Source organism: Rhineura floridana, chromosome 6 (genome assembly GCF_030035675.1).
Source record: "Rhineura floridana isolate rRhiFlo1 chromosome 6, rRhiFlo1.hap2, whole genome shotgun sequence".
Classification (NCBI taxonomy): domain Eukaryota; kingdom Metazoa; phylum Chordata; class Lepidosauria; order Squamata; family Rhineuridae; genus Rhineura; species Rhineura floridana.
The window spans coordinates 51,287,392-51,313,443 of NC_084485.1; the positions used below are offsets into that span (position 1 = coordinate 51,287,392).

Sequence of the window (26,052 nt, forward strand, 5' to 3'; positions counted from 1 at the left end):
TGTCAGCTCTCAGCGTCCCTGGTACTTTGAAGAGCTGGAAAACTGGTACAGGCCAGAGAGTCAGAGCAGAATCTACTTCTAGCCTCTTCTGTTTCTGTTATTATAATGTGCTTTCCCTTTCTTAGATTTCTACCAATTTGTCTTCCTAGATTTGCACCCATCCTCTCATGTTAGCCTTTCCTCCACCTTTGCAGACTCATCTTCTTGCTCCTATGACATACTCTCATAATTCCCACTTCCTTCTGTCTCTTGCCAATTCCAGCTCTTCAGAGTATAACTGAAACTTCAGCTCAGCTTTCATTTTATATTTGGGTACAATATCCAAATATACATACATTATCGCTTTAAAATATAAGCAGATACATCCAATTCCCAATCTACACATCTACTTTAGAGCAACAAACATTAACAATTTACACTCAGGTTCCTTATATCTCAGGCGTGAGGAACTTTGTTCAGTCTGAGGGCTGCATTTCCTTCTAAGCAACCTTCTGAGGGCCACTTGCCAGCAGTGAACAACGCCAGAGGCAAAAGTGAATGGAGCAATAAGCTTCTACACACACTCTCTCTGTCTTCCATCCAGACAAGCAAGAGGCATCATCAGAGTTCGAGGATAAGTTCCAGCTAGGCAAAAGCACGTGGGGTGTGAAGCAGGGCCAATGGGGGGTGTTGCCTGGGGAGAGCTCCAAGGGCCAAACCAAACAGTCTTGAGGGCCACATTTGACCCCCGTGCCTGAGGTTCCCCATGCCTGTTATATTTTGTACTGTAAAGAACAAACTGAGATTAGGATGAAAATGTGTGTGTGTGTGTGTGTGTGTGTTATGTGACTTCAAGTCTATTACGATTTATGGTGAACCTATGAATCAGCGACCTCCAATAGCATCTGTTATAAACCACCCTGTTCAGACCTTGTAAGTTCAGGTCTGTGGCTTCCTTTATAGAATCAACTCATATCTTGTTTGGTATTCCTCTTTTTCTACTCCCTTCTGTTCTTCCCAGCATTATTCTCTTTTTTAGTTAATCATGTCTTCTCATTATGTGTCCAAAGTATGATAACATCAGTTTCATCATTTTAGTTTCTAGTGATAGAATTTGTTCTAACACCCAATTATTTGTCATTTTCGCAGTCCGTGGTATCTGCAAAGCTCTCCTCCAACACCACATTTCAAATGAGTTGATTTTTTTCTCTTATCCACTTAGGATGAAAATAGCATTTCATAAATTAAACATGTCCCCAAACTACATTCTCTGTCATTTGGCATTTGATTCCAACCAAAATACAATTCTCAGGTAACAGCTCTTGAGATCTGCAGGGAATTCTGCTATGCCACCTGCTTTTTCATTACATTATATGCTACAGGACTGCTTTCATAATTAGGACTGCAAATTTCATCGGAGAAAGCTGCCAGTGCTCCGGGCTTTAAATACCACAAGTGTGCAACTTTTTCAATAGATTAATTGGTCAAAAACAAAATGCTCACTATGTCTTCACAGCCAGCTCAGCCCACAACTTATTTCTGTACATTGCCAAAGCACACAGTGCTACTGATGACTCAGGGCCAGCGTTTTTAAAGAAAAAAACAAAAAAAGAAACTGAATTTTATAAGGCCTAGAGAAGTTACATGCTTGCTGAAGCTTATCAGTAAAATACGTGCTTGGAAGCTGCTGTTGTAATGGCTAACTTGGAATGTAGATGGGGTGGAGAAATTAATGTGCCGTGTGCATAAGAAATGGTGGGCATAGTTAGAAGATCAACCAATGGAAAGGTGACAGGTTGGCATTAAGGGGCCAATTAGAACGTGATATGAATTTTTGCTTGCAATGTATAAAAGTGTGGCACCCCATAAGGGTGTGTGCTTGTTTTGCGAATTATCGCCTTGCACCTCTTTCTGGCCAGAACGAAATAAAGTTTGTTGGACCCTTCAACCTGGGTGTGGTCATTTGGCTGTACTGCGCACCGGGCAACGGACCCATTTGGGGGACAACACTACTATCATCCTAATTGTAATGTTATAAAGTGATCCATCCAAAAACTTCTTATCTTTAGGTACACATTTGTGTATGCCTCATTTAGATGCATGTTTTCATGTCAGGGAAAAAGCCTTGCTGCAAAATTAGAGTGCAAATGGATAATGTTAGCTTCGATCTAGTCAGTGAACTTCAAAACTGCCAGCTTTCAGGTCATTCACAAAGATGGATTTTCATATTCAGGTCTTTCTAACTAATAGAAAGTATTATCACTGTGATAGGAGATTACTGCACTGATTATATTCATATTTATACATGTGTTAATTATATTGCAAAGGTAACCCTGTGTCCTAATTCAGTCAAGAAATAATTGTGAATTGAGTGCTATTGTGTTTGTGTTCTGCTTATGGGATTTCCATAGGCATCTGGTTATCCACTGTGAGAACAGAAATCTAGACTAGACAGGCCTTTGGTCTCACCCAGTAGTGCACTTCTTATATTTTTATGAGTCTTTCTTCCCTGATCTCTGTCTCATCCATGTCAGGCCTCCAGAATTTCTAGCCCATCAACTTGTCAGTCATCCAGCAAGGGGCTTGGTAAACATTACAGCTGCTTACTTGGGATGGCAAAAGCAGGGTTTGTCAGTCACCTGCCAAGCCACAGTACATGACTTGTGGGCTGGGTGGTTCAAATGTAAGCCTACTATACGTTAAGCAAAACATCTGTCTTCAAAGCAGAAATGTGAAACCTCAGGAAAAAATAATTTGAAAATATTCACAGCCTCTCCCCAACATTTTCCCAATTAAATGCAAAACTGGGAAACTTTGAGGAAAATTGGGGAGGGGGGCCCTACCATGAAATATTTTCTCTTCAGAGCAATGCAGAGTTGCTGTTTTTAAAGCATTGGTTTTAAAGGAATATTGCTACCCAGCCAATTTACTGCTACAAATTTCTTAGATCCAGAATTCAAAGATAGTAGTGTTAATGATGTGAGCAATGCTACTGTGTTTAAATTGCTACACAAACAAACACATTGAACATGATGCTAGAAAAGGGCTCAGATCAGAGGATAGTTTCAGGTATTTGGTGCCGGAGTGCAATGCCTCAGGTTCTGCCATCTTCTGTATCAAGTAAAAGAAACCAATGAATGTTTGAAAGAATGTACACAAAATCAAGTCCACTGCCAAAAAGTGAAAAGAGCTGAGGAAGCTTGTTTGAAATTCTGAAAATGTTTCACTTTCTGAAGTCCATGAAGCTCAAAGTAAAAAGTCAGAATAAGAAGCTATGGACCTTTCTCATACTGATGCTGAGTAGATTAACAGATGCTATTGTTTTCCATTATATAGCATTTACTACAATAGAATGGGATATAATTTAGGCGGCGATCCAACATTATGAGCAGAAGGCATTTTTGTTGAATATCCAAATATATTGCTACTCCTTAATTACATTACAATGATGCTTATTTTCTGAGCTTTTTTCAAAAATATGTTTCCTGTTTCTGCATGACAACAACATACTGTCTCTAAGCCCAGAAACCCACCTTTTGTTTACTAAATGTTGACAAATTGCATTTTTAACTTTTATACCACCTTCAGTTTTTTCAGTTGATTAAAAACTAGAATAATAAACTCAAGTATCTCAGCTTGCAACAGTTTTCATCTCCTTTTAGCACTCAGTTTACTTGTAATTACTGTTTGAATAAAATACATTTATTATTTTAATTTTTGTAAATACACCAATTAGTGTAATTTTGTGCACTAACAGCACAATCCTAGATATGTCTACTCAGAAATAAGTCTCATTGTTTTTAACAGGGTTTACTGGATTCCAGGCCAACAGTGCAACCTTAAACATGTAAAGCACATTGAGTTCAATGGGCTTATTCCCAAGTAAGTGCGTATAGGACTAAAGCCCAAGTTATATATTAAATATTTATCCATTATCCTTGTTTTCTCCTCCCACTGAATTCAAAGCAGCTTACATAGAGTTCCCAGAAGGCCTCTTATCCAGGCACTGACCAGATCCAGACATGCTTAGCATCACTAAGGTGTTCTTAAAAGTAATAAAGTGAGTTAGGTCCGACAAAAAAAGGCTATATTGCATATTCCCACCCCTACAAAAAAAATCCATTTTATCATGGGGGAAAATTGGTAGACAATATCTGCTCGTTATTTCAAAACATCTAGAGTTTTACATTTTACTTTGAAGTATGAGATTTCTTGTAAGAGAGTTTCCAGACCTTCTGGTGTTATGTTCTGATTGATGAATTAATATTTCAGAATAACCCACAAAAAGTAAAGTGCAGGGGAAAAAATTAGACAAACCTAACCAGTATCATTTTAGTTGCAGGTTCTTTCATATTTGTGCTAGGTTTGTTCCAGAATGCCTGAACCTACTTATACTACTAAATGCATCTGACTTGAGGCCAGTCTCACATCAACTGAATGTACTGCTTGGTTCCTAGCCTTTAGATATTGGCTTAAAGTGGTTTATGCTGGCCCTTCTCTAGGTTACTTAAACCTTCTTCGGAAGGACGTTTTTATTAGCTCATGGTCTAAAACATTTCTTGCTAAACTGCATTTGTTAGGTTTCTCTATGGGGTTTCTTTACACAGAAGAATTTAGGACGGTAAAATTGGTTATAGAAAAATGGATTAAGGACATTGATTTCTAATACTTTATGTCAAATGCTCTTAAAACAGCTTTTCCCAACTAGTGGGCCACCAGATGTTGTTGGACCACAATTCCCATCTTCCTGACCATTGGTAATGCTGGCTGAGGCTGATGGGAGTTGTGGTTCAACAACACCTGGTGGCCCACTATTTGGGAAAGGCTGTCTTAAAACCTGTTCACCTTTGTATTTAGATCTGAGCTTTGAATTCCTTAAACACACTATATATCTGGATAATTTGACCAATCCCAAAATACCGACATGCCTTTTCCAGATTTAATTGTCTCCCTTCAGCAACATTAGAAGGACGTTATCAAGGTGTGCCTTATGAAAATCGGTTATGCTCCTATAGTGATGCAGATGTTGAATCCCCGGCTCATGTCTTTTTTGCTTGTAACTTTTATAGGGAAGAATGTACTAGATTCCTTGGTCCTATCATGGAAAATTTTCCTGGTAGGTCCTTGGACTGGTATTTGAAACATCTTTTGGCTGATACCAACAAGCTGACCACAGAATTAGTAGCTAAGTTCCTTTTTTCAGTTCAAAGAATATGCAAGATGGTCCTCTCTTTCAAACGGTAATGTTCCATTTTAAAGTCATATTTATATTTTATTGTATATTTTAAATGTTTTATAGATTGTTTTCTTTTATCTGATTTGTCTTATTGGATCTGTGACCGTACAATAAATTGAAATTGAAATACTACTAAATGTGTACTAAATGCATCTGAATTAGTGACAAAGCAGTTGGAGAAAGCAACTTTTCTGTGAATGCAACTGGAGGAAAGTAGACTGCTGAAATGATATGTCAGTAGAACTGACAGTCTTAGTAGTCAGTTAACAGCTAAATATATAAAGTTGGCCTATTAATGACACTTCCTTCAGCTTCAGATCACTTTCTCAAGTCAACTGAACAGATAACTGTTTGAACTTCAGCTAAAAAAAAGAGAGGAAATTCTCAGGCAAATTCCCCTAACTCATTTTTTAACATTCAAATGTAATATTCTAATTCACTTTTAAATGTTTCTGATTATGGATGTTTTTGGATCTTGGGGCTTTTAAACATAAGTAAACATAAGTAAAAGTGTCCCCTCAAAGACAAAGTTCAAAAGCACAATGTAAAATGTTTGAAATTAAGATTCTGACATTTTACCAAACTTTATTAATCCAGAATTTTAGTTTAGCTTTAGTTTCAACATATTATTAATAAGAGCACATATTAATCCTCTGATTTTGAGCATTTAATACAGCTTTTAATATGTCACACCAAAGTCAAGGCTTAATTCACAATCCACTTAAATCTATGGACTGAAGCCGATTGTAGTCCTGTTATTGCTAGTGACATGTAATACACTTTAAATCAGTGTTTCAGCATAATTGGACCATCAGGATTCACATCGCTTTTGCTTCATTCTGTCTTTCTTGAATTTTGTTTTCTCAGCTCAGAGACAGGAAAGCCTGCATGTTGCTTTTGAAAAATGTATCTCTCACACATTGGAGTGTGCTAATTTGTTATGATACCTTTAATTTTAGATATATCAGTTATTAGAATATCCTTAAGAGGGTGCTGTCGCCTTAACAATCAACAGTCCATCCAGCCCCATGTGCCTCAGGGAGAAGTTGCTGTCCAGCTAGGAGAGGCATAACAACTGAACTGACAGGGCTGAAAGAATAGAAAGAACAGTCCACCTTGTGGAGAGATTGAAAAAAAAATCTAGAAAGAAGCCTTCAGGAGTATAAGATTTTGGAACTTACAAAAGTAAGGCATATCGCTATAGCTCTAGCATGAATATATCATTTGGAGGAGGAAGGCAAGCTCCTTCTTGCCTGATTGTTAGATACAGGGTGATTATATAGCCATTTAAAAAATGGTGACATACCACAGTATACACGCCACTACTTGGTTAGCCAGTCATCTATATTTTCCTCATTGTGGCCCCAGGCATGATGGAACCCTTGGGCCCCAGCTTGCCCTGGGCCCCAGCACAGGCATGCACGCACACCCCACCTATCTCTCCCTCCTGTCTTTTGCGGCTGCGTGCACTGTGTACGCAGGGCTGCCATTAACCAAGATGGCAGCTGAGGTTTCCCTAAGGGGCTGAAGCCTCTGCCGCCATCTTGGTTGATGGCACGCATGGTGCTACGCACACACATCTTTGCCATCAGCCAAGATGGCGGCAGGGGCATCAGCAACTTAGGGAAACCTCAGCCGCCATCTTGGTTAATGGCAGCCCTGTGTGAACAGCACATGCAGCCACAAAAGACAGGAAAGACAGGTAGGTGGAGCCAGGGAACGGGTGTGGGGCTTGCAAGCTCCCTACCTGTGATCTGCAGCAGCTACCCTGCCGCGGATCACGGAAGCGGAGCGCTACTCCCCCACCCTATTGAGGGGCCCCTCAGGGCCCCCTGTGGCTCCAGGGGCCCTCAGCCAGGGCCTGACATGGCCACCCTTTGGCACCAGCCCTGATTTTCCTGCCAAGGAGTAAAAAACATCTTAGACCCCCTTCACATACACCCATAATGACATGGGAGCTGTGAGTGTCACACATGGCTGTCCAATCATAATTAACCCTGCCTTTGTGCTTCCAGAATTCACATGCATACCGTAGTTGCAAGGAAGGATGGAAGGAGCTGTCAATTTTGGTTCTGTCAGTTTCTCATTTTTCCAATCCTAAATTCAGCTTTCCACATTTCTGTAGCAATTCACACGTTTCTTTTTCTTTTTTTAAAAGCTTCATGAAAATTCTTCAGCGTTGTATTGCAAATTTCTCCTAATAAAACAATTTTATATGCAGTTTTGACTAATGGACACATTTAGCACGCTATTTTTCCTACTACAATGTTTCATTCACTAGTATATCCATTTTTATGCAAACTTTCCCTTAAAATATGCATTTTTATAGCCACCATTTGGTTGGAGAACTCCATTGCAAAATTTAGATAATTGTGAATTTTGAAGGATGGTTGTGTTTCACTTCTCATATTGTTTCAGAATGAGCAAACTTGATATATTTGGCTTTAAAAGCAAACTGAATTAAATTTCTTCCGCACTGTTAGTTGCTACTGAGGGGAAGCAGCTTCCAGGCCAGTGTGTGAATACATGCTAAAAATGATCTTACTACTATTCTGCTTCTCTGGATCAGGTGAAAAAATGTGCTATGATTCTTCTTATCACTTGCAGGACAATACAGATAACTGGCTTACCAACTGTTATATGCACATTATTGGAAGTTGACACTTGATAAATGGCTGTCTGTCATCTGATTGGGAGTGCTATCAAAATGTCTGGATCTGGCAGAAATGGATAAACTAACTGAATGGATTCAAACGAGACATGATAGATTGAAGAATGTCAGGTGTTGAGAGATGGTCTTGTTTGTTTTGTTGATTATTAGAATGTAACACATGGAAATGTCAGTCTGAAAAGAACTCTTTTCTTGTAATAATGGTTGAGAATTTTAAAAAAGGGTATTTGCTCACTGAGAATAGCCAACAGGAAAGGAAATAGGGTCCTCCTATCACAACATCTTTAGGCTGCATCTGCTCCTTCAGTTATGTTGAAACTGTCACTATCTTGTGTGATGGAATGTACCAGCTTAATGAGGACTTGTGTGGCATGGGATAACACAGCTATGACACTGCTGCTTGCAGTACATACCAGCACTGTGATCACTTCCTTGTACAATGCACAGTTAAGTGCAACCAAACCATGGCACAGTGCAGACCAAACACAGTGGCTGCACATCAGATATGCAACTTAAAATAATCAATCTGAGCTAGTGCAGACACAGATAACAAATGGCCGCAATAACCAAAAAATGCAAAATGTTTCCCCCAGCCTCTGTTACCCGTCTTTCTGTTTTCCATGTTGCAAAGAGTAATAGTATATTGAAAAAGAGTAAAAGAGTAATAGTATAAAAGACGCAGGGAGCATTTTTCAGTCTGAGGGCTGCATTTCCTTCTGGGCATTCTTCCAAGGACCACATGTCCTAGGTGATGGGTGAGTCAGAGACAAAAGTGGGCAGAACAATGAATGTAAAATTTACCTTTGTACCCTAAGCTTGTTTCTATGCACACTTATACACATCTCTCTAACCTCCATCCAGTGAAGCAAGAGACTTTATCAGAGTTCAAGAACATATTCTAGCCAGGCAAAAACACTCAAGGAGAGTCCGAAGCGGGGCAAGTAGGGTGTGTGGCTGGGGAGAGTCCCAAGTGCCAGAAGGAAAAGCTTGGAGGCCTGTATTTAGCCTCCGGGCCCGAGGTTCTCCACCCCTGGTACTTGCAAAGCATTCGTGGTCATGGCTTAACAATCAGTGTAGGTGATGGGGAGATCTTTGCATTTACTTTTCCTTGGATCTGTTATTTTTGTAAAGTATGCTATTTTCTCTTATTCCATTTTTCTCTTTTATTGCAATTTTTAAAAACATCTTTTAACACAGTGTTCTTCACCTTGTTTTGGGTCAAGGGCCCCTTTGAGAATCTGATGAAAGCTATGGACCTCTCTGGAAAAATTCACATAAACACATACACACAAATTTTGCACACAATTTATCTTATTGCAACAGAAACTGATTTTTTTGTGCACAGTGCATGGACCCCCTTCAAGCCCATCCACAAGTTAAGAACCCCTGCTTTAACAGGTGCTTCCTTCTTTTACTAGAAACCCTTTCCTGGATAACCAAGTTCTTATCCTCCTCCGTACAATGATGTATAGATTGCTTTCATTTCTGGACCCACAAGCTTGGCTTCTCCTTTTGGTTAATTCTTTGACTATTCCTTTTGTTATTTCCACAGCATTTCACATGATAGTTTGAACTCTGTGATTTAATGTCAGTTTTGGTAGAAGCCTCGGCAAGCAGTTTCAAAAACATGCTCATATCAATCAACTTCCCAGAATAAAGCCTGGCTCTCTGACCACTGTGCCCTCGGGTGCTTCAGTTTCTTCTTTGCATGTATTGTCTTCTATCCTTAGGTGAACTGGCTGGGCTCCTTAATGACTTCCAAAGGAAACACGCCAAACCGCACAAAAGAGAATGAACATGGAGGTTTCCTTCTTTCTTCCTGTTATCTCACATGAGAGGAGATGACTTGGTGGCAAGAATCAGGGATTGCTACAGGGGGAGATACCTTGCCAATTAGTTGCACAAGAGCAATGCCTGGTGGAAAAGGGACCTCACTGCAATTTGTCTACAAGTCAAGCATTCACCACTGCTGTCATATTCCAGCACCTGCTTCCTCACAAGTTGTGGGATGTGGACTCTATTATAATGTGCAATATATATCCCTCCTAGGTAAACAGCAGTGCCAAACCACCTGCGCACCTTTCAGAGCAAAGGCAGCACAAGGGTGCTTCAAGAGAGGAGTCTGCACTATGTATTAGCGATGTGCACAGTAATCTTTCCCATGTTTCTGAAATAAATCCCATTCAGTATAATGGACCTTAAGCATGTATTAGAGAGCACTGTTGTGCTCAGGTCCTGCATGCTGGCTTCCCATAAGTATCCTGGGATGGAGACAGAAATGAGGCACATAGCCAAAAGGGAAAATATTGTGATAATGGGTGACTGCAATTATCACCACCACTTTGACTGGGCAAATTTACATTCAAGTTATGACAAATGGGATTGCAGGGGGGAGGCTAGGTATGGCAAATGATTGTGTGGTTTGGCAGCAGAGGAAAATAAAATTCTGGCAAAATAAATGCAAATTGATAAGGCAAAGCAAAGAAGAAATTTAAGGGGCAAATTACTAAAGGCACAAAGCAACTAGCAAACATTTCTTTTTAAGTATGTGAGAAGGAAGGAACGAGGGGACAGTAAGATCTTTAGAATGCTACAAAAGATGTGAAAGAAGTACTAAATGAAGACGAGGCAATAGCATAGAGGATAAATGAATTGCCTCTTTGCACTGGACTTTAAAGCAATTGGAAGATGTTGGAGATATCCACATCCAAACAACTGTTTTCAGAGAGGGCATCTCAGGAGACAGGTCAAACAGAGGTGACAAAGTTTTACAGCTAAAATTTGCAAATAAGCAAATTCTTTTTCTCTCTTTTGTCCCTTTGCCCTAATTATTCTTCAGAGAATTTGATTCTGTTGTTAAAGCCAGTGGGGTAAATACAAAGGCCAGTGGACAGCTAAAGCCAGATGGCATTCATCTTAGAAGTCTTAAAGATCTCAAATACTAAATTGCTATCTTTTAACAAAAGTGCATAGCATCATGAAATTCAGTCTCTTTACCAGAGGATTGGAAGGCAGCCAAATTTAACACCAATTTTTAAAAAAATGTATCCCCAGGGGATCTTGAAAATTACAGATCTGTCAGCCTCACTTCTGTTCCAGGTAAATTGGTAGAAAGTATTATTAAAGTCAGAATTGTTAAACACATTAACAAGCCTTGCTGAGGAAAATCTGCAAAAGGTAGTCCTCCCTTTCAGAACTGTCAACATGCATGTAGATAAGGGTGATCTGGTGGACATGATATAGGTGGTTTTGACATAGCTCCTTACCAAAGTCTCTTCAGTAAATTTAGTAGTCATGGGGTAAGAGGACAGGTTATCTTTTGGACTGGTTACTGGTTAAAGAACAGGAAGCAGAAGGCTGGAATAAATGCTTAATTTTCACAATGGAGAACAGTAAGAAGTAAGCAACCAAGTCTCCCAAGAATCTATACTGGGACCAGTGAAGTTATTCCTAAATTAAACTCATTCCTAAATTAAAATAATAATGCATGTATTTCTGTAGGCAATAGCATTTCACATGGCCACTCAACATGGTTGCTTGCATGTGTGAGTTAGGCTAATCTACTGTGATATCAATATAGAAATCAGGTCAGCCCACAGATCTATGACATCCACTGTCTGGCCAACAATATTATTGCCTCTTGCCACACTGATAGATATAATTGGATTTGAACACCTACATTTCTTCTGAATTAAAAAAAAAATCCTAGCAATACTATAAGGGCAGCTGAAGTGAGTGGCAATCTTAAACAGTGCCCTGATTCAAATGCTTGAAGAAGTGTTTACACAGGAGAATAATGAAAAGTTGAAATGCTGGCGTATATGAAAATATGACAATATATTACACAAAAAACGTTTGCATCCTAGGCATTCTAACTGACACCAGGATCTGGCCCTTCATAAATATGAATATATTTGAAACAATGATATATATGAAACAATGGTGTGAAATGTTGTGGTTAAGTACAAGCTATTTGATTACAAATTTGTATGCTAGTTTAAGTAATGTTCTTAGATTGTCCTTGATTTGATTTGATGTGACTGAACCGGACTGAGCTGAAGCACAGATACCAACATCTTTAGGGATTTCAATCAAATTATCTTTCTGGTGCAGGCCAACCCATGCAAAGAATACTGATGTCAAGCTAAGTCAAAAATAGGAATGGGTGAGAATTTTGCTAAAATCAAATCTGGCACCAGACTTCCCAATAGCCTACAGGTTTGCTATCTTTGCAGGCCCATCCTGAATGCTGCCAGTTTCCCTGGCTTTCCCCAACAATAGATTTAAAAATGGTTCTTAAAATCTTAAAATGGTTAAAGAGAGAATGAAAGCAAAAGCAAAAGGAGACAGAAACATGGTTAGAACCCTAAATGCAACAATACAGCGACTAATACATAGGGACAAAGAGAACTATTACAATAGTTATTGTATAGAAATAGAAGAGTACAATAAAAAAGGTAGAACAAGAGCCCCATTCCAAAAGATTAGAGAAATGAAAGGGAAATTTAAACCAACAGTAGAGATGTTGAATAATCAACAGGGGAACACACTGACTGACCAAGATAAAATAAAAGGAAGATGGAAGCAATAGACTAAAGAACTCTATAAAAGAGATGCAAGGATGACAGATTCATTCACGGAGGAACCGTATGATGAACCAGAAATTTTAGAATGTGAGGTGGAAGCTGCTCTTAAAATATTTGGCAGAAACAAATCACCAGGAACAGATGGCATACCAATAGAATTGCTACAAGTGAGAACTGAATCTGTCCAAATTTTCACAAAAATATGGAAAACAAAGCAATGGCCCAGAGACTGGAAGCATTCAATATACATCCCAATTCCAAAGAAAGGGGATCCCACAGAATGCAGTAATTCTTGAACTATTGCCTTAATATCCCATGCAAGTAACGTAATGCTCAAGATTTTACAACAAAGGCTCTTACCATACATGGAGTGAGAAATGCCAGATGTCCAAGCTGGATTTAGAAAGGGAAGAGGCACCAGAGATCATATTGCAAATATATGTTGGATAATGGAACAGACCAAGGAATTTCAGAAGAAAATCACCCTGTGCTTTATATGTTACAGCAAAGCTTTTGATTGTGTAGATCATGAAAAACTATAGAATGCTTTAAAAAAAATGGGGGTGCCACAGCATCTGATTGTCCTGATGCACAACCTATACTCTGGATAAGAAGCTACTGTAAGGACAGAATATGAAGAAACTGATTGGTTCCCAATTGGAAAGGGTGTGAGACGGGTGTATTTTATCACCCTATTTGTTTAATCTATATGCAGAACATATCATACGGAAAGCGAGATTGGACCAAGATGAAGGAGGTGTGAAAATTGGAGGGAGAAATATCAATAATTTAAGATATGCAGGGGTTACCATAATATTAGCAGAAACCAGTAATGATTTATCATAGAATCATAGAATAGTAGAGTTGGAAGGGGCCTATAAGGCCATCAAGTCCAACCCCCTGCTCAATACAGGAATCCAAATCACAGCATTCCTGACAGATGGCTGTCCAGCTGTCTCTTGAATGTCTCCAGTGTCAGAGAGCCCACTACCTCTCTAGGTAAATGGTTCCATTGACGTATGGCTCTAACAGTTAGGATGTTTTTCCTGATGTCCAGTCAAAATCTGGCTTCCTGCAACTTCAGCCCATTCCGTGTCCTGCAATCTGGGATGATCGAGAAGAGATCCCAGCACTCCTCTGTTTGACAACCTTTCATGTACTTGAAAAGTGCTATCATATCTCCCCTCAGTCTTCTCTTCTCCAGGCTAAACATGCCCAGTTCTTTCAATCTCTCCTCATAGGGCTTTGTTTCCAGTCCCCTGATCATCCTTGTTGCCCTCCTCTGAACCTGTTCCAGTTTGTCTGCATCCTTCTTGAAGTGCGGAGACCAGAACTGGATGCAGTATTCAAGATGAGGCCTAACCAGTGCTGAATAGAGGGGAACTAATACTACATGCAATTTGGAAAGTATACTTCTGTTAATGCAGCCCAATATAGCATTTACCTTTTTTGCAGCCACATCACACTGTTGGCTCATATTCAGCTTGTGATCAATGACAATTCCAAGATCCTTCTCACATGTCGTATTACTGAGCCAAGTATCCCCCATCTTATAACTGTGCATTTGGTTTCTTTTTCCTAAGTGTAGAACTTTGCATTTATCCCTGTTGAATTTCATTCTGTTGTTTTCAGCCCAATGCTCCAGCCTATCAAGGTCCCTTTGAATTTTGTTTCTGTCTTCCACGGTATTAGCTATGCCCCCCAATTTTGTGTCATCTACAAATTTGATAAGCATGCTCTGCACCTCCTCATCCAAGTCATTTGAAACAAATGCTGATGAAAGTTAAAGAGGAAGCACAAAAGCAGGACTACAGCTGAATGTCAAGATGACTAAAGTAATAACAGAAGATTTATGCAACTTTAAAGTTGACAATGAGGACATTGAAGTTGTCAAGGATTATTAATAACTTGGCACAGTCATTAACCACAATGGAGACAATAAAGAAATTAGAAGAAGGCTAGGACTGGAGAGGGCAGCTATGAGAGAACTAGAAAAGGTCCTCAAATGCAAATGAACACTAAAGTCAGGATAATTCAGACCATGGTATTCCTGATCTCTGTGTATGGATGTGAAAGTTGGACAGTGAAAAAAGTGGATAAGAGAAAAATCAACTCATTTGAAATGTGGTGCTGGAGGAGAGCTTTGCGGATACCATGAACCTCGAAAAATACAAATAATTGAGTGTTAGAACAAATTAAACCAGGACTATCATTAGAAGCTAAAATGATGAAACTGAGGTTATCATACTTTGGACACATAATGAGATGACATGATTCAGAAGAAAAGACAGTAATGCTGGGGAAAACAGAAGCGAGTAGAAAAAGAGGAAAGCCAAACAAGAGATGGATTGATTCCATAAAGGAAGCCACAGACCTGAACTTACAAGATCTGAACAGAGTGGTTTATAACAGATGCTATTGGAAGTTGTTGATTTATAGGGTCACTATAAGTCGAAATCAACTTGAAGGCACATAACAACAACAGATTTGAAAAAAGAAAACTAACAAATGCATGGAACTTTGATTTGCTAATGTGAAATTTGACCAGCGTGCCCTTTTGCTTTTCTAACTTGACACTGACATTCCTGTGTTTTTGGTTTGCTAAGGTGAAATTGTCCAGCCTGTGTATTTGCTTTGCTAACATGAAACTGATCAGCCTGTGTCATTGATTTGCTAACTTTAAACCATTAAGCCTGTGTCTTTCCTTTGCAGCCTGTGTCTTTCTTTTGCTTAGCCTGCTCTTTGCTTTGCAGCCTGTCTTTGCTTTGCTAATATGAAATTGACCAGCCTATGTGTTGTCCCTTCCTAACCTTAAACTGACAAGCCTGTGCCTTTCCTCTGCTAAGGTGAAATTGACCAGCCTGTGTGTTTGCTTTGCTAACAATAAATGGACAAGCCTATGTCTTTGTTTTGCTAAGGTGAAATTAAGCAGCCTGTGTGTTTGCTTTGTCCTAAAGGATCTCTGGCTTTCTCCCAGGGCTGGGGGGAAGGATCCTATACCATTCAGAAGAAGAAGGAGAAGGGGAAGGGGAAGGGGAAGGGGAAGGAAAAGAATGGAGAGGAGAGGAGGGGGTGAGGGGCACTGGGCAAAGGGAAAACCACTTTCCTTTCTTTTCCAAATGGAAAACTTTGTTAACAGTATAATTATTTTTCAGGTGGGGGAAAAATCGGAATAGCAAAAGCAGAGGATAGTGGAAGAATAACTAACCTGAAAAGAATCACCTCCCAGTTCAACGGAACATGCACCAGCAAGTAGATCCCATCCCTAGCGAGAAATCAGTGCTGGGACCCTGAGATCACCTCCTGGACAGTGTCTTGATTTTTTAAAAAAACTATCTTGTGTGCACTGCAATATCCAAGGCTTGTCAGACAATTTAACAGCCCAAGGAGCTGTACTGTGTGATCTAATACCGTCATCCCAAAATCTCCTGAAATGTTGCATGGGATGTACACAGATTTAGATCATACACAGAGTACCTTTACCATCTTTCATGCCATATAAGGAAGAGACTGTAGCTTCCGAGATCTTCCCAGAGACAGAGTGTATGTAGACAGACGTCATTACTGTCTGTGAGGTGCATCACAAATGGCTCACTGCCTAACCTCCCTAAATGGAGCCCCTGGGAATGGAGGATGCGATATGAACTATGGTCTGGAAAATGTATTTTCTGATAGTGCCTCTTCCTAATTCGTAGCTCAGAGCTTCTAGGGATAACAGACATCCTTGGCATAATTTCACATCTTGGTGGCAGCTTTATCTCTCTGGATGATACTTTTATGCTGGGACAGAGTCTCTCTCTCTCTCTCTCTTTTTCTTATTGGCACTTTCCCCATTTTGGCCTTCTTGTTCTTTTGACAGTTTGATTCTATCATTAAAGTCAAGGCCTGTTGTACTAGAGTGGATGGAAAGGTCTCCGGACAACTGAGGGCAAGAGCCTCTTAGTTTTATGTTTGGAATGCTGATTTATTTCCTTGTTTGTTGTTTTTCACTATAAAAAGAAAGCAGTTTCCATCATAGTAGTCAGGCAATGCCTTTTGTCTGGTTTTGGGGAGGCAGCATTTAATTCTTGAAGTTCTAAAATCAATGTCATCCCCTTGGGGCCACATTTTCCTTCATCAGTGGTTCCTCAGTTATCAGAAAAGCAATGGTGTCACCACTGTAGCCGCAGTAAGGTACGAACTGAATCTCACAAATTCCTTATTATAGATAAATGTTACTGGCATATAAGAAATGACAGAACACAAAGGTCTCTGCCAGAACCGGCATGAGTCCTTTTGTGCCCAAATGTTTCTAGCACTTCAGGGACTTTTCTGCTTGTCTTCCCAACTAAGTATGATTCAGAATAAATGAAGAATCATTACTCCTCCAGCAACATACAAGATCAATTGTTCTCTTCTAGTCTCCAATGAAATCACTTGTTCTTGTCATTATTAAGAATGTTGCAAGCATTTCACCAGGGGTACCCACAGATGCAAGCTCCCCAGCTGGAATGCTTTTGATAAAGGTCAAAGTGAGCAGGCTGTCACCACTATGTCCCTGTTCCTTTCCTTGCACCTCAACAGGAGTGGCTGGTGGGGTTGGGTGGGGGAGAGCCACAGAGCTGCCCTCCTCATGCAAGCAATGCTATAGCTTTCTTATATGGGTCTGCGGTGGGGTAGGACAGCGGTGAGATTAGGGCTGCATGAACGGACTGTCAGGAAGCCTGGATGGGCCCCTCTGGTACATCCACATGGCTCCAATCTTGCCATCACCCTGCCCACTTCATCCAGGCAAGTGGCAATTACACTGGTGGCAGAAGGTCAGCTCCACAACTCTGTCTCACCACACCAGCTCCTACTGCACCCCAATGGCCCAGCAACTGATCAAGGCAGGAGAATACAATGGCCATCCAGGCATCCAGAAAATATTTACCTGAAAAGGATGGCATGGCAACTGCCAGTCTCAGTAAACCTAATGGAGAAACTGAAGCTATTCACAGAATTTCCAGTGGGGAGAAGGAGGGCCTTCTCCTGGGTGGAAACTATGCAAACAGCAATAGTTTCCTGCTGGGGATTCTGGGACTGGTAGTTCCAGGTCGCTTCTAGGCAACCTATTTATTGAGCATTCATCCTCAATAATGACAACCAGGGCCAGCACCAGACTGTAGTGGGCCCTCAGCAGTCCCCCAATGCAGCCGGACCACACTTAAATAGGCCTGGCCATGTGACCTCCCACATTGCCCCATCAGTGTACTAGTGCACTAGTGTGCTGCATGTGCACACCCGCCATCACGCAAGATGGCAGCACAGGCATGTTGGCTCCACCACTGCCATCATGGGTGATGGCGCACAAGTGCACACAGCACACTAGCACGCTGATGTGGTGATGCAGGAGGTCATATAGCTGGGCCTATTTAAGCCCACACTGGCTGCATGGGGGAGGTGTTGCCTGAGTGGGTGAACCACTCTGTGATCTGGGCCAGCATCGGGTTGCAGGGCATGAATTGTGATCCACTCTCCCAGCCACAGCCACAGAGGACCCCCGCAGTGCCCAACCTGGCCACCCACTGGCACCGTCCCTGATGACAACATTGGCTATTCATTGAGCATTCATTCTGATTTGTTTGCAGGGAGGTTAAATGATGTTGCATCAAGTGCATGTTATCCCAACCATTCCAGTGCATTTCCCCCATCACTTTCCTTATTGCAAAAAGTCCAGTCTTTTGGGAAAGTAGGCTTGTTTTGCAGGAGCTCCAAAACAACTTTAACTGCACAACCAGAATTTGATGGTATCTGATTGAATCCTACCTGAAAACAGCAACAGTCTGGAAGTGCCCACTGTCTCATCTTCCACAAGAAAAGACCTTTCGCTGAGGTCTGAGGACCACCTCCCACTATGCAATTATTCGAATAGAATGCTTGCAAAAAGCTTGCACCTTTACAAGTGGTCATTTTGAACACCTACAAAGGCTCAATCCCTCTTGGGCAAACAGTAGGATGTTTATACATACCTAGTCCTTTCCCCCCCCCCAAGTCTGTAGGCTGGCATGACTCTCTGGATGTAAGATATAGGTCACTTCCAGACAATCTGTTTAATGAGTGTTCTGCCTGATTTATTTGAGGAGGTATTAGACAATGTTGGCTACTTAATAAACATTCATCATGATTTGTTTGTGGGGAGACACTGTGTCAAGCAAGTGTTATCCCACACTTACCAGTGCATTTTCTCATCACATTCCTTATTGCAAAAAGTCCAAACCTTTGGGAAAGTGGGTTTGTTTCGCAAGAGCTCCAGTTTCAAATCAGCTTTAATTGTACACACTGAATTAGTGGGTAAGTGACTGAATCCCACGTAAAAATAATCTGGAAGTGCCCAATTATGCAGCTTTGCCTGGGGAAGTTTCATGACTGCCTTACTGGGTTTTTCAGATTCCTCCAGTGCTAAGAATATACCAACAAAAAAGAGGTGTGAGTGCCAGAAAGTGCTTTAAGAATGCTAACATAAGCCATTTCCTAGCTCAGTTCTAAGGTGGAATAGCTTCCTCTTATGAAGAGCTGAAGCCTCCTTAGTTTTCTAGATTGTCTGGTAGTGAGATGAAATTAATACACAGGGCACTGCACAACTCCCTCAACTCTTTCAGGGAGGATGATTTAGAACTAGGTAAAAAAAAAAAAAGCAAACAACTCACAGAGTTTCCAAGCTGTGGAGTCCTTCAAGGCCATGGATCCCCAGGCTCCGGATGTGGTTATTATGCAGGTGTCTGCAGAGAGAAAGGAGATCCTTAGATTCCCAACATCAGGAAACAGATTTTTCCACTTTGTTGCCTAGAGAAGCAGCACTGTAAGATGAATGCTGCCAAAGGCAAGATGACCTAAGACAAGTGTTCATGAGTTCCCAAAGTGCTCATGAACATGGCAGACAACTGAATATATTCAGAATTAATAGGGATCAATGGAAGGGAGCACACTCAGACATTGTTTGCATGCAATAGGCCTGACTATGGATGGATGAGAGTCCCCTATCCAGTTTCAGAATGTGCTCTCATAAAATTAGCTAATCTGGACTGAGTTTGGATCAGACTGAATTAGCTAATTTTCAAGCTCACCACATTGCTACTCAGTCTCTGTTGCTGTTGGCCTCCTGTCATGTTACTGGGGAACATAATTGATTAATGATCTGGATTTGGGAACCAGCATCCCACAGTGCCTCTCTCTTGTCAGGATTCAGTCAGTTTGTTACTTAGCCCTCATCCAGCCCACCACCAAGTCACAACAGATGATGTGATATCATTGCCGTGTCTTTTCTTTGGAATTAAAAGTCAATGATATGAGATAGAGGTAGAGAAATACACAGCCCAGTAACATCATATGTTGTGGCTTTATTGGAGCTAAGCTGGAGATGCACTCTGCAACCATTCCTCTCTGACCAGAGAAATGTGCCCCATCTTTTAGCAATTGTTCAGTTCCTTTGCTAATGCATGTAAAAATGCACATGAGGGGAATGAGTGTTTGGGCAGGGCAGATGGAGAAGGAATGTGTTCCTGTTCCTGAGGCAACCAAGCTGACAGGCAATCTTGCATAATTGACTGGTTTCGGCAAACATGGAAGGGGACGTCCATTTGGACACATATCCCAAAGCACATTCTATTGAAAATAATGCAGTGCAGATGGGCAATACCTCTGTCATATGTATCCCCATCCACGTTCTGTCTCAGCTAGTCATGGGTAATTCTGTTGGAGCAGAGTTGGATTGAGGCAAAGGTCTTGCTGTACAGTGCTGGTGCATAATGAAATCATCAGACCAGGGTGACTGGCAAGACAGGAGCTTTGGCCCACCTGCCTGGGCAACGGAAATACATTTCCTCCCCCCACTATGCCCCTGGGTGCAACGGGAGGGCTTCATTTGCCCTCAGTGATCTCCTCATGTACAATATCTGATTGGCTGTACAGCACCGTGATGTCATGCTATTATGTGATTCAACTGGCCATGTATCACATGCCATTGCATGTGTTTATAAATGTTTTCAACCTGGGTGGGATATACCAAAATGGCTGGAATTAAGGGAACAAGAGATATTAAGAGGTACAAACAATGCACAAAAAGTGGAAGGCAGGTAATTTTCCACAGATACATCCTCTTGAAATGGCAACTTTTTCATGGAAAAATAATGTAGGCTGTATCTATAACTTTGGAATGGTTGTTTGGACACCTATATCCTGGGATGACTTTTGTCTCTGTTTTGCATAATACTTTCAAGTATTATGGTCTCCCATGTGCCGTAACAGTTATTAACAGACTGGATTTAGAAGTGCTAGGTATTAATACGGGTTAAGTGTGCTTTATAAAGCAATTTGCTTTACTCACATGTTAATGTTTGCCAGAACCATGGCTTGTGTTACTGGATTTTCCTTTTACGCTGCAGGAACTTGTGTCAACACACTTTGTATATGCGAACAGGCATACAAATAGTCACTTAGCTCCCCATGGAGAAAATCATACAGCTGTGACTCTTGATAAATAATAAGTTATACATTCCTTAGAATTTGTCTTATTTCTGTGCCTAATACAAGGAGAATTCATACCATAAATTCTAAACAAACCTATGGGAATCATTCTACATTACCTTCTTAATATGCTAAAAATGGCTAATTCAAACAGCCCTGGGGTGCATAACCAGCTGTTTTTCTGCCCTGGCATGGATGTAAACTACTAGTGAGTGTGCCACCACTTACCTAGCCTTATGTTTGTTTGCAATGATGCACTGAATTGCAGTTTACACCAGTAACAAAATGAGGAGGATCAAGCCAGACTGCTTTTCCAGAAAGAGCAAGAGTGGAAGCATGAATGACTCATACCTGAGCAATTCAGTGCATATTTCTGATGATGTCTGAAGGCAGATGTCCATTTTCTCCTTTTGCATGTGTCCTGGAAATATGGGTAACGCAGGGCTAACTTCAGCACCTTCCCAATTAGAGACGTTACCAGTACCACAAGTGTCAATGTCTCGTCGTGTTCCTTATCACAGAAACAGAGGACAGTGCTACTGGCTGTTGCCACTGGCACTCATCTGAGTAAATAACTGCCTGCAAGCCTGCCTGCGCCTGAGTGGGGTAGTGATTAGAGATGACTGCTAGGAGCAACAGCCACATCTGCTGCCCTAAGGGAAAAGTAGGGTGAGTTTAGCAGCTGCAGCTGTTTCTTATTGCCATTGCACTATAGTAGCATGCCACTTGGACAAGGAAAAATCAGGAGCAATGAGAAAGAGGTCTAGGGGTCAATGGTGGCCCTTTCAGGGCCCTGGGACCTTGGCAGATGCCTGACAGTCTCAACCCCTAACACCACTCCTGGGAGACAGGAAGCTTAAAGAAGAGATTTTGTCTGGAGACTGTCCAAAGCAGCCATGAGACCATCTCAGACATGCCTGAATTTCATTCAGCAGATGTCATTTCGAAGAGAAAAAAATGAGGTCGTCAAACCACTAAGGAATATGTGGATTTGCTCACAGCCTGTATATCCTTTGTGATGGAATACCAACAGAGGTACATTCTCCTGTTCTGTAACAGCAAACAATGTTTTGGGCAGTGAGTGATGTCATAGCGTAGTTTCCAGAGATATTCCAGCCAGCAGCAGGTGAAATCAATGGCCACTTAATTATTTGTGTTTGGTCTGATGTCAGTGAAAACAACATTCTAACTGGTCTCAAGTACTGGAGGTTTGGCAGAGAGCATAGCGTGTCATGGTAAAGGCAGCTTGGATTTGCAAGGAGAAGAGCAAACATGAGGTGGACAAATAGAAGCCTGTGACATCCCTGGCTGTTTCTGATGGGCACGTAAAGATGTTGCTCTTTTATAGAAAACAAATTATTGCTTGCCTTTCCAAAGTAAGTGGGGGACAGGGAAAAGCCGCTGCTTGAGAGAAAACTTGGATCCACTCTAACGTTCAACAGAGAAGATCAATTTCATTCAAAAACTAAATCAGGAGATTAGAGCATAAAACAATTATTCCTCAGTGACTGTAGGACAGCAACACACTCCATATCCAGATGGTTTCCTCTATCAAATTTTATGGGGCATTTCTAGATCAGGCTGCCCTGACATCACCTTGGACTTTTATGAAAAGATGACACCTCCGGTTTAAGTTCCTCTGAATGCTGGAACCCAGGCTTGGCAATCCAATGTTCAAATACATATATATATAACTAGTATAGAATATTGCAATATATACAAATAATATGTCTGATAATTAATAAATTATCAGGGAAAGAATTATGACAGTCCTTAAAATGAGTTTTAATGACATACACAACAACACATTTATGCTATGTAAATTGCACATTGTGGTGTTATGTTGGTCACAAGAGCTGTTGCAGGTGAACATTTCAGTTAATATCTCATCACATTTTCTTAATGCTTACAAACTCAAAGAAGAGAATAAAGTGAAAACTTAAAAGATTTTTCTTTTCATTTGTTGAGGAGGAAAAAAGTATGTGTTTCTGTGACCAACGTAACATGTTCAACTAACAAAAGGTTTTTCATCCTAAACTCATCTAATTTTGTTCCTAACACAGAATTTCTCTGTTTCCACCCCCCCAATCTTCAGTTTTAGATCTCTCCAGGAAAATAGACAATAGGTTAATGACCCTTTATTGTATTGGTAGTTTTGCTTTCTCATAAGAAATTATGAGTCATCTTTCATGCCACGATTCTGGCTATTTTACTCATGTGTAAAATGCCATTTTGAAAAACTGTTGCCAGATAATGAAACTTTGGAATATTATCTTTAAAATGATATAGAACATATTAACTATATATGAATATGAAAAATGGCCTTACACGGTGTGGGACCACAATACCTTGTGGAACGCCTCTCCCGCTATGAACCTACCCGTTCACTTCGTTCAATATCCAAGGCCCTCCTCCGGGTACCAACTCATCAGGATGCCCGGAGGATTGTTATTAGATCTAGGGCCTTTTCTGTAGTGGCCCCTGAACTGTGGAACAGCCTACCTGTGGAGATACGCCTGGCGCCTTCGGTACTTTCTTTTAGGCGCCAGGTTAAGACCTGGCTATACTCCCAGGCATTTTAATGTTCAATGTGTTTCATTTAATTTTTTTTTCATTTAACTTGTTGCTGATTTTATTGTAATTTTATTGTAATATTGTATTTTAATCTTGTTTTGTTCACCGCCCAGAGAGCTATTCGCTATGGGCGGTTTAAAAATGAAATAAATAAATAAATAAATAAATAAATATGAGAAACAATATCAAAAATGTGCACACAAGCAACTTTTTGTACCATTGATTAATAAGCAGTAAGGATAGTTTTAAGTTAAATAGAGGCAACAATGCATATAGCAGACAAAATACTGAATGGAATATGTTTCCAACTGGGGAACACATTCATTCTGAAGACATTGCTCAGTACCTGAGCATTGTTCTGCACATTATTACATGAGAGAATAATGTCAGAGGCTGAGAGCTCCTACCTGAGTGATAGCCTTTCCCTAGAAAGTGGGGAGCTAGTATTGTTATTCACCTCTACATTCCCAGAGTTCATGAAAGCCATTATCTGTTTCAAGCAGGCTGACACTATAAATAAAGAGCATTGCCTAGAGACAATTCATCTTTTGAACAAGGACCATCCCCTTATTTTATCATAGAATCATAGAGTTGGAAGGGGCTTATAAGGCCATCAAGCCCAACCCCCTGCTCAATGCAGGAATCCAAATTAAAGCATACCTGACAGGTGCCTGTCCAGCTGCCTCTTGAATGCCTCCAGTGTTGGAGAGCCCACTACCTCTCTAGGTAATTGGTTCCATTGTCATATGGCTCTAACAGTTAGGAAGCTTTTCCTGATGTTCAGTCAAAATCTGGCATCCTGCAGCTTGAGCCCATTATTCCGTGTCCTGCACTCTGGGACGACTGAGAAGAGATCCTGGCCCTCCTCTGTGTGGCAACCTTTCAAGTACTTGAAAGTGCTATCATATCTGCCCTCAGTCTTCTCTTCTCAAGGCTAAATATGCCCAGTGCTTTCAATCTCTCCTCATAGGGCTTTGTTTCCAGTCCCCTGATCATCCTGGTTGCCCTCCTCTGAACCCATTCCAGTTTGTCTGCATCCTTCTTAAAGTGCGGTGTCCAGAACTGGACCAGTACTCCAGATGAGGCCTAACCAGTGCCGAATAGAAGGGATTTGGAAATGATACTTCTGTTAATACAGCCTAAAATAGCATTTGCCTTTTTTGCAGCCACTTTGCACTGTTCGCTCATATTCAGCTTGTGATCAACAACAATCCCAAGATCCTTCTCACATATAGTATTGCTGAGCCAAGAATCCCCCATCTTATAACTGTGCATTTGGTTTCTTTTTCCTAGGTGGAGAACCCTGCACTTATCCCTGTTAAATTTCATTCTGTTGCTTTCAGCCCTATGCTCCAGCCTATCAAGATACCTTTCAATTTTGTTTCTGTTTTCCACGGTATTAGCTATCTCTCCCAATTTTGCATCATCTGCAAATTTGATAAGTATTCCCTGCACCTCCCCATCCTTAATAAAGATGTTGAGCCCTGCAGTACCCCTCTTGTTACATCTCCCCAGTTTGAGAAGGAACCATTGATAAGCACTCTTTGCGTATGATTATGTAGTCAACTGTGGATCCACCTGATAGTCCACATTTTGCTAGCTTGCTAATCAGAATATCATGGGGCACTTTGTCAAAAGCTTTGCTGAAGTTGAGATTATTATGTCCACAGCATTCCCACAGTCTACCAGGGAGGTCTGCAGGATTTGTACTTGATAAATCCATGTTGGCTTCTAGTAATCACTGCTTACAGATTGACCACTTTTATAATCTGCTCTAGAATTTCCCCAGGAATCAATGTCAGGCTGACTGGTCTGTAGTTCCCTGGTTCCTCCTTTTTGCTCTTTTTGAAGATAGGGACATTAGCCCTTCTCCAGTCATCCGGCACTTCACCCATCCCCCATGATTTCCCAAAGATAATAGGCAGTGGTTCTGAAACTTCTTCAGACAGTTCCTTCAATACTCTAGGATGCACTTCATCAGGCCCTGCAGATCTGAACCCATTCAAAGTGTTTAGGTATTCCTTGACCATTTGTGTATCAATTTCAAGCTGTAATCCTGCCCCTTCAACTTCACGTTTGCCAGGAGGGTCATAGACCCTCTTTTGGGAGAAGACTGCACCAAAGTAGGAATTAAGCACTTCTGCCTTTTCTTTGTCATTTGTTATCATTTTGCCATCCTCACTGAGTAGCTGTATCACTGTTTCTTTTCTCTGTCTTTTACTATGGATATTCCTGAAGAAAGCTTTTTTGTTGCTTTTGACATCTCTTGCTAACTTCAGCTCATTCTCTGCTTTAGACTTCCTGATGCCATCCCTGCAATTCCATGCTACCTGTCTGTTCTCTTCCTTCTCTTCTTTTGTGGCCTGGCCTTCCTTCCATTTTCTGTAGGTGTCCTTTTTTGTTTCCAGGTCATCTCTAAGCTTTCTGTGAAGCCACATCGGCTTCTTCTACTGTCTTTCCCCTTTTTTCCTTGATGGAATTGTTTGCCATTGTGCCTTCAGTTTCCTGTTTTAGAAACTCCC

At 40.9% G+C, this 26,052-nt stretch overlaps 1 protein-coding gene across 4 annotated transcripts in view; it reads right to left on the minus strand.

Annotated features, from left to right (window-relative positions):
* LGR6 (leucine rich repeat containing G protein-coupled receptor 6) overlaps positions 1 to 26,052 on the minus strand; it is a 269,354-nt gene that overhangs the window by 54,957 nt on the left and 188,345 nt on the right. For all 4 annotated transcript variants that reach the window (XM_061631835.1, XM_061631837.1, XM_061631836.1 and 1 more), the window contains one exon: positions 19,141 to 19,212. In XM_061631835.1, the coding sequence (XP_061487819.1) occupies positions 19,141 to 19,212 (72 nt within the window). The remainder of the gene's footprint in view (positions 1 to 19,140; positions 19,213 to 26,052) is intronic.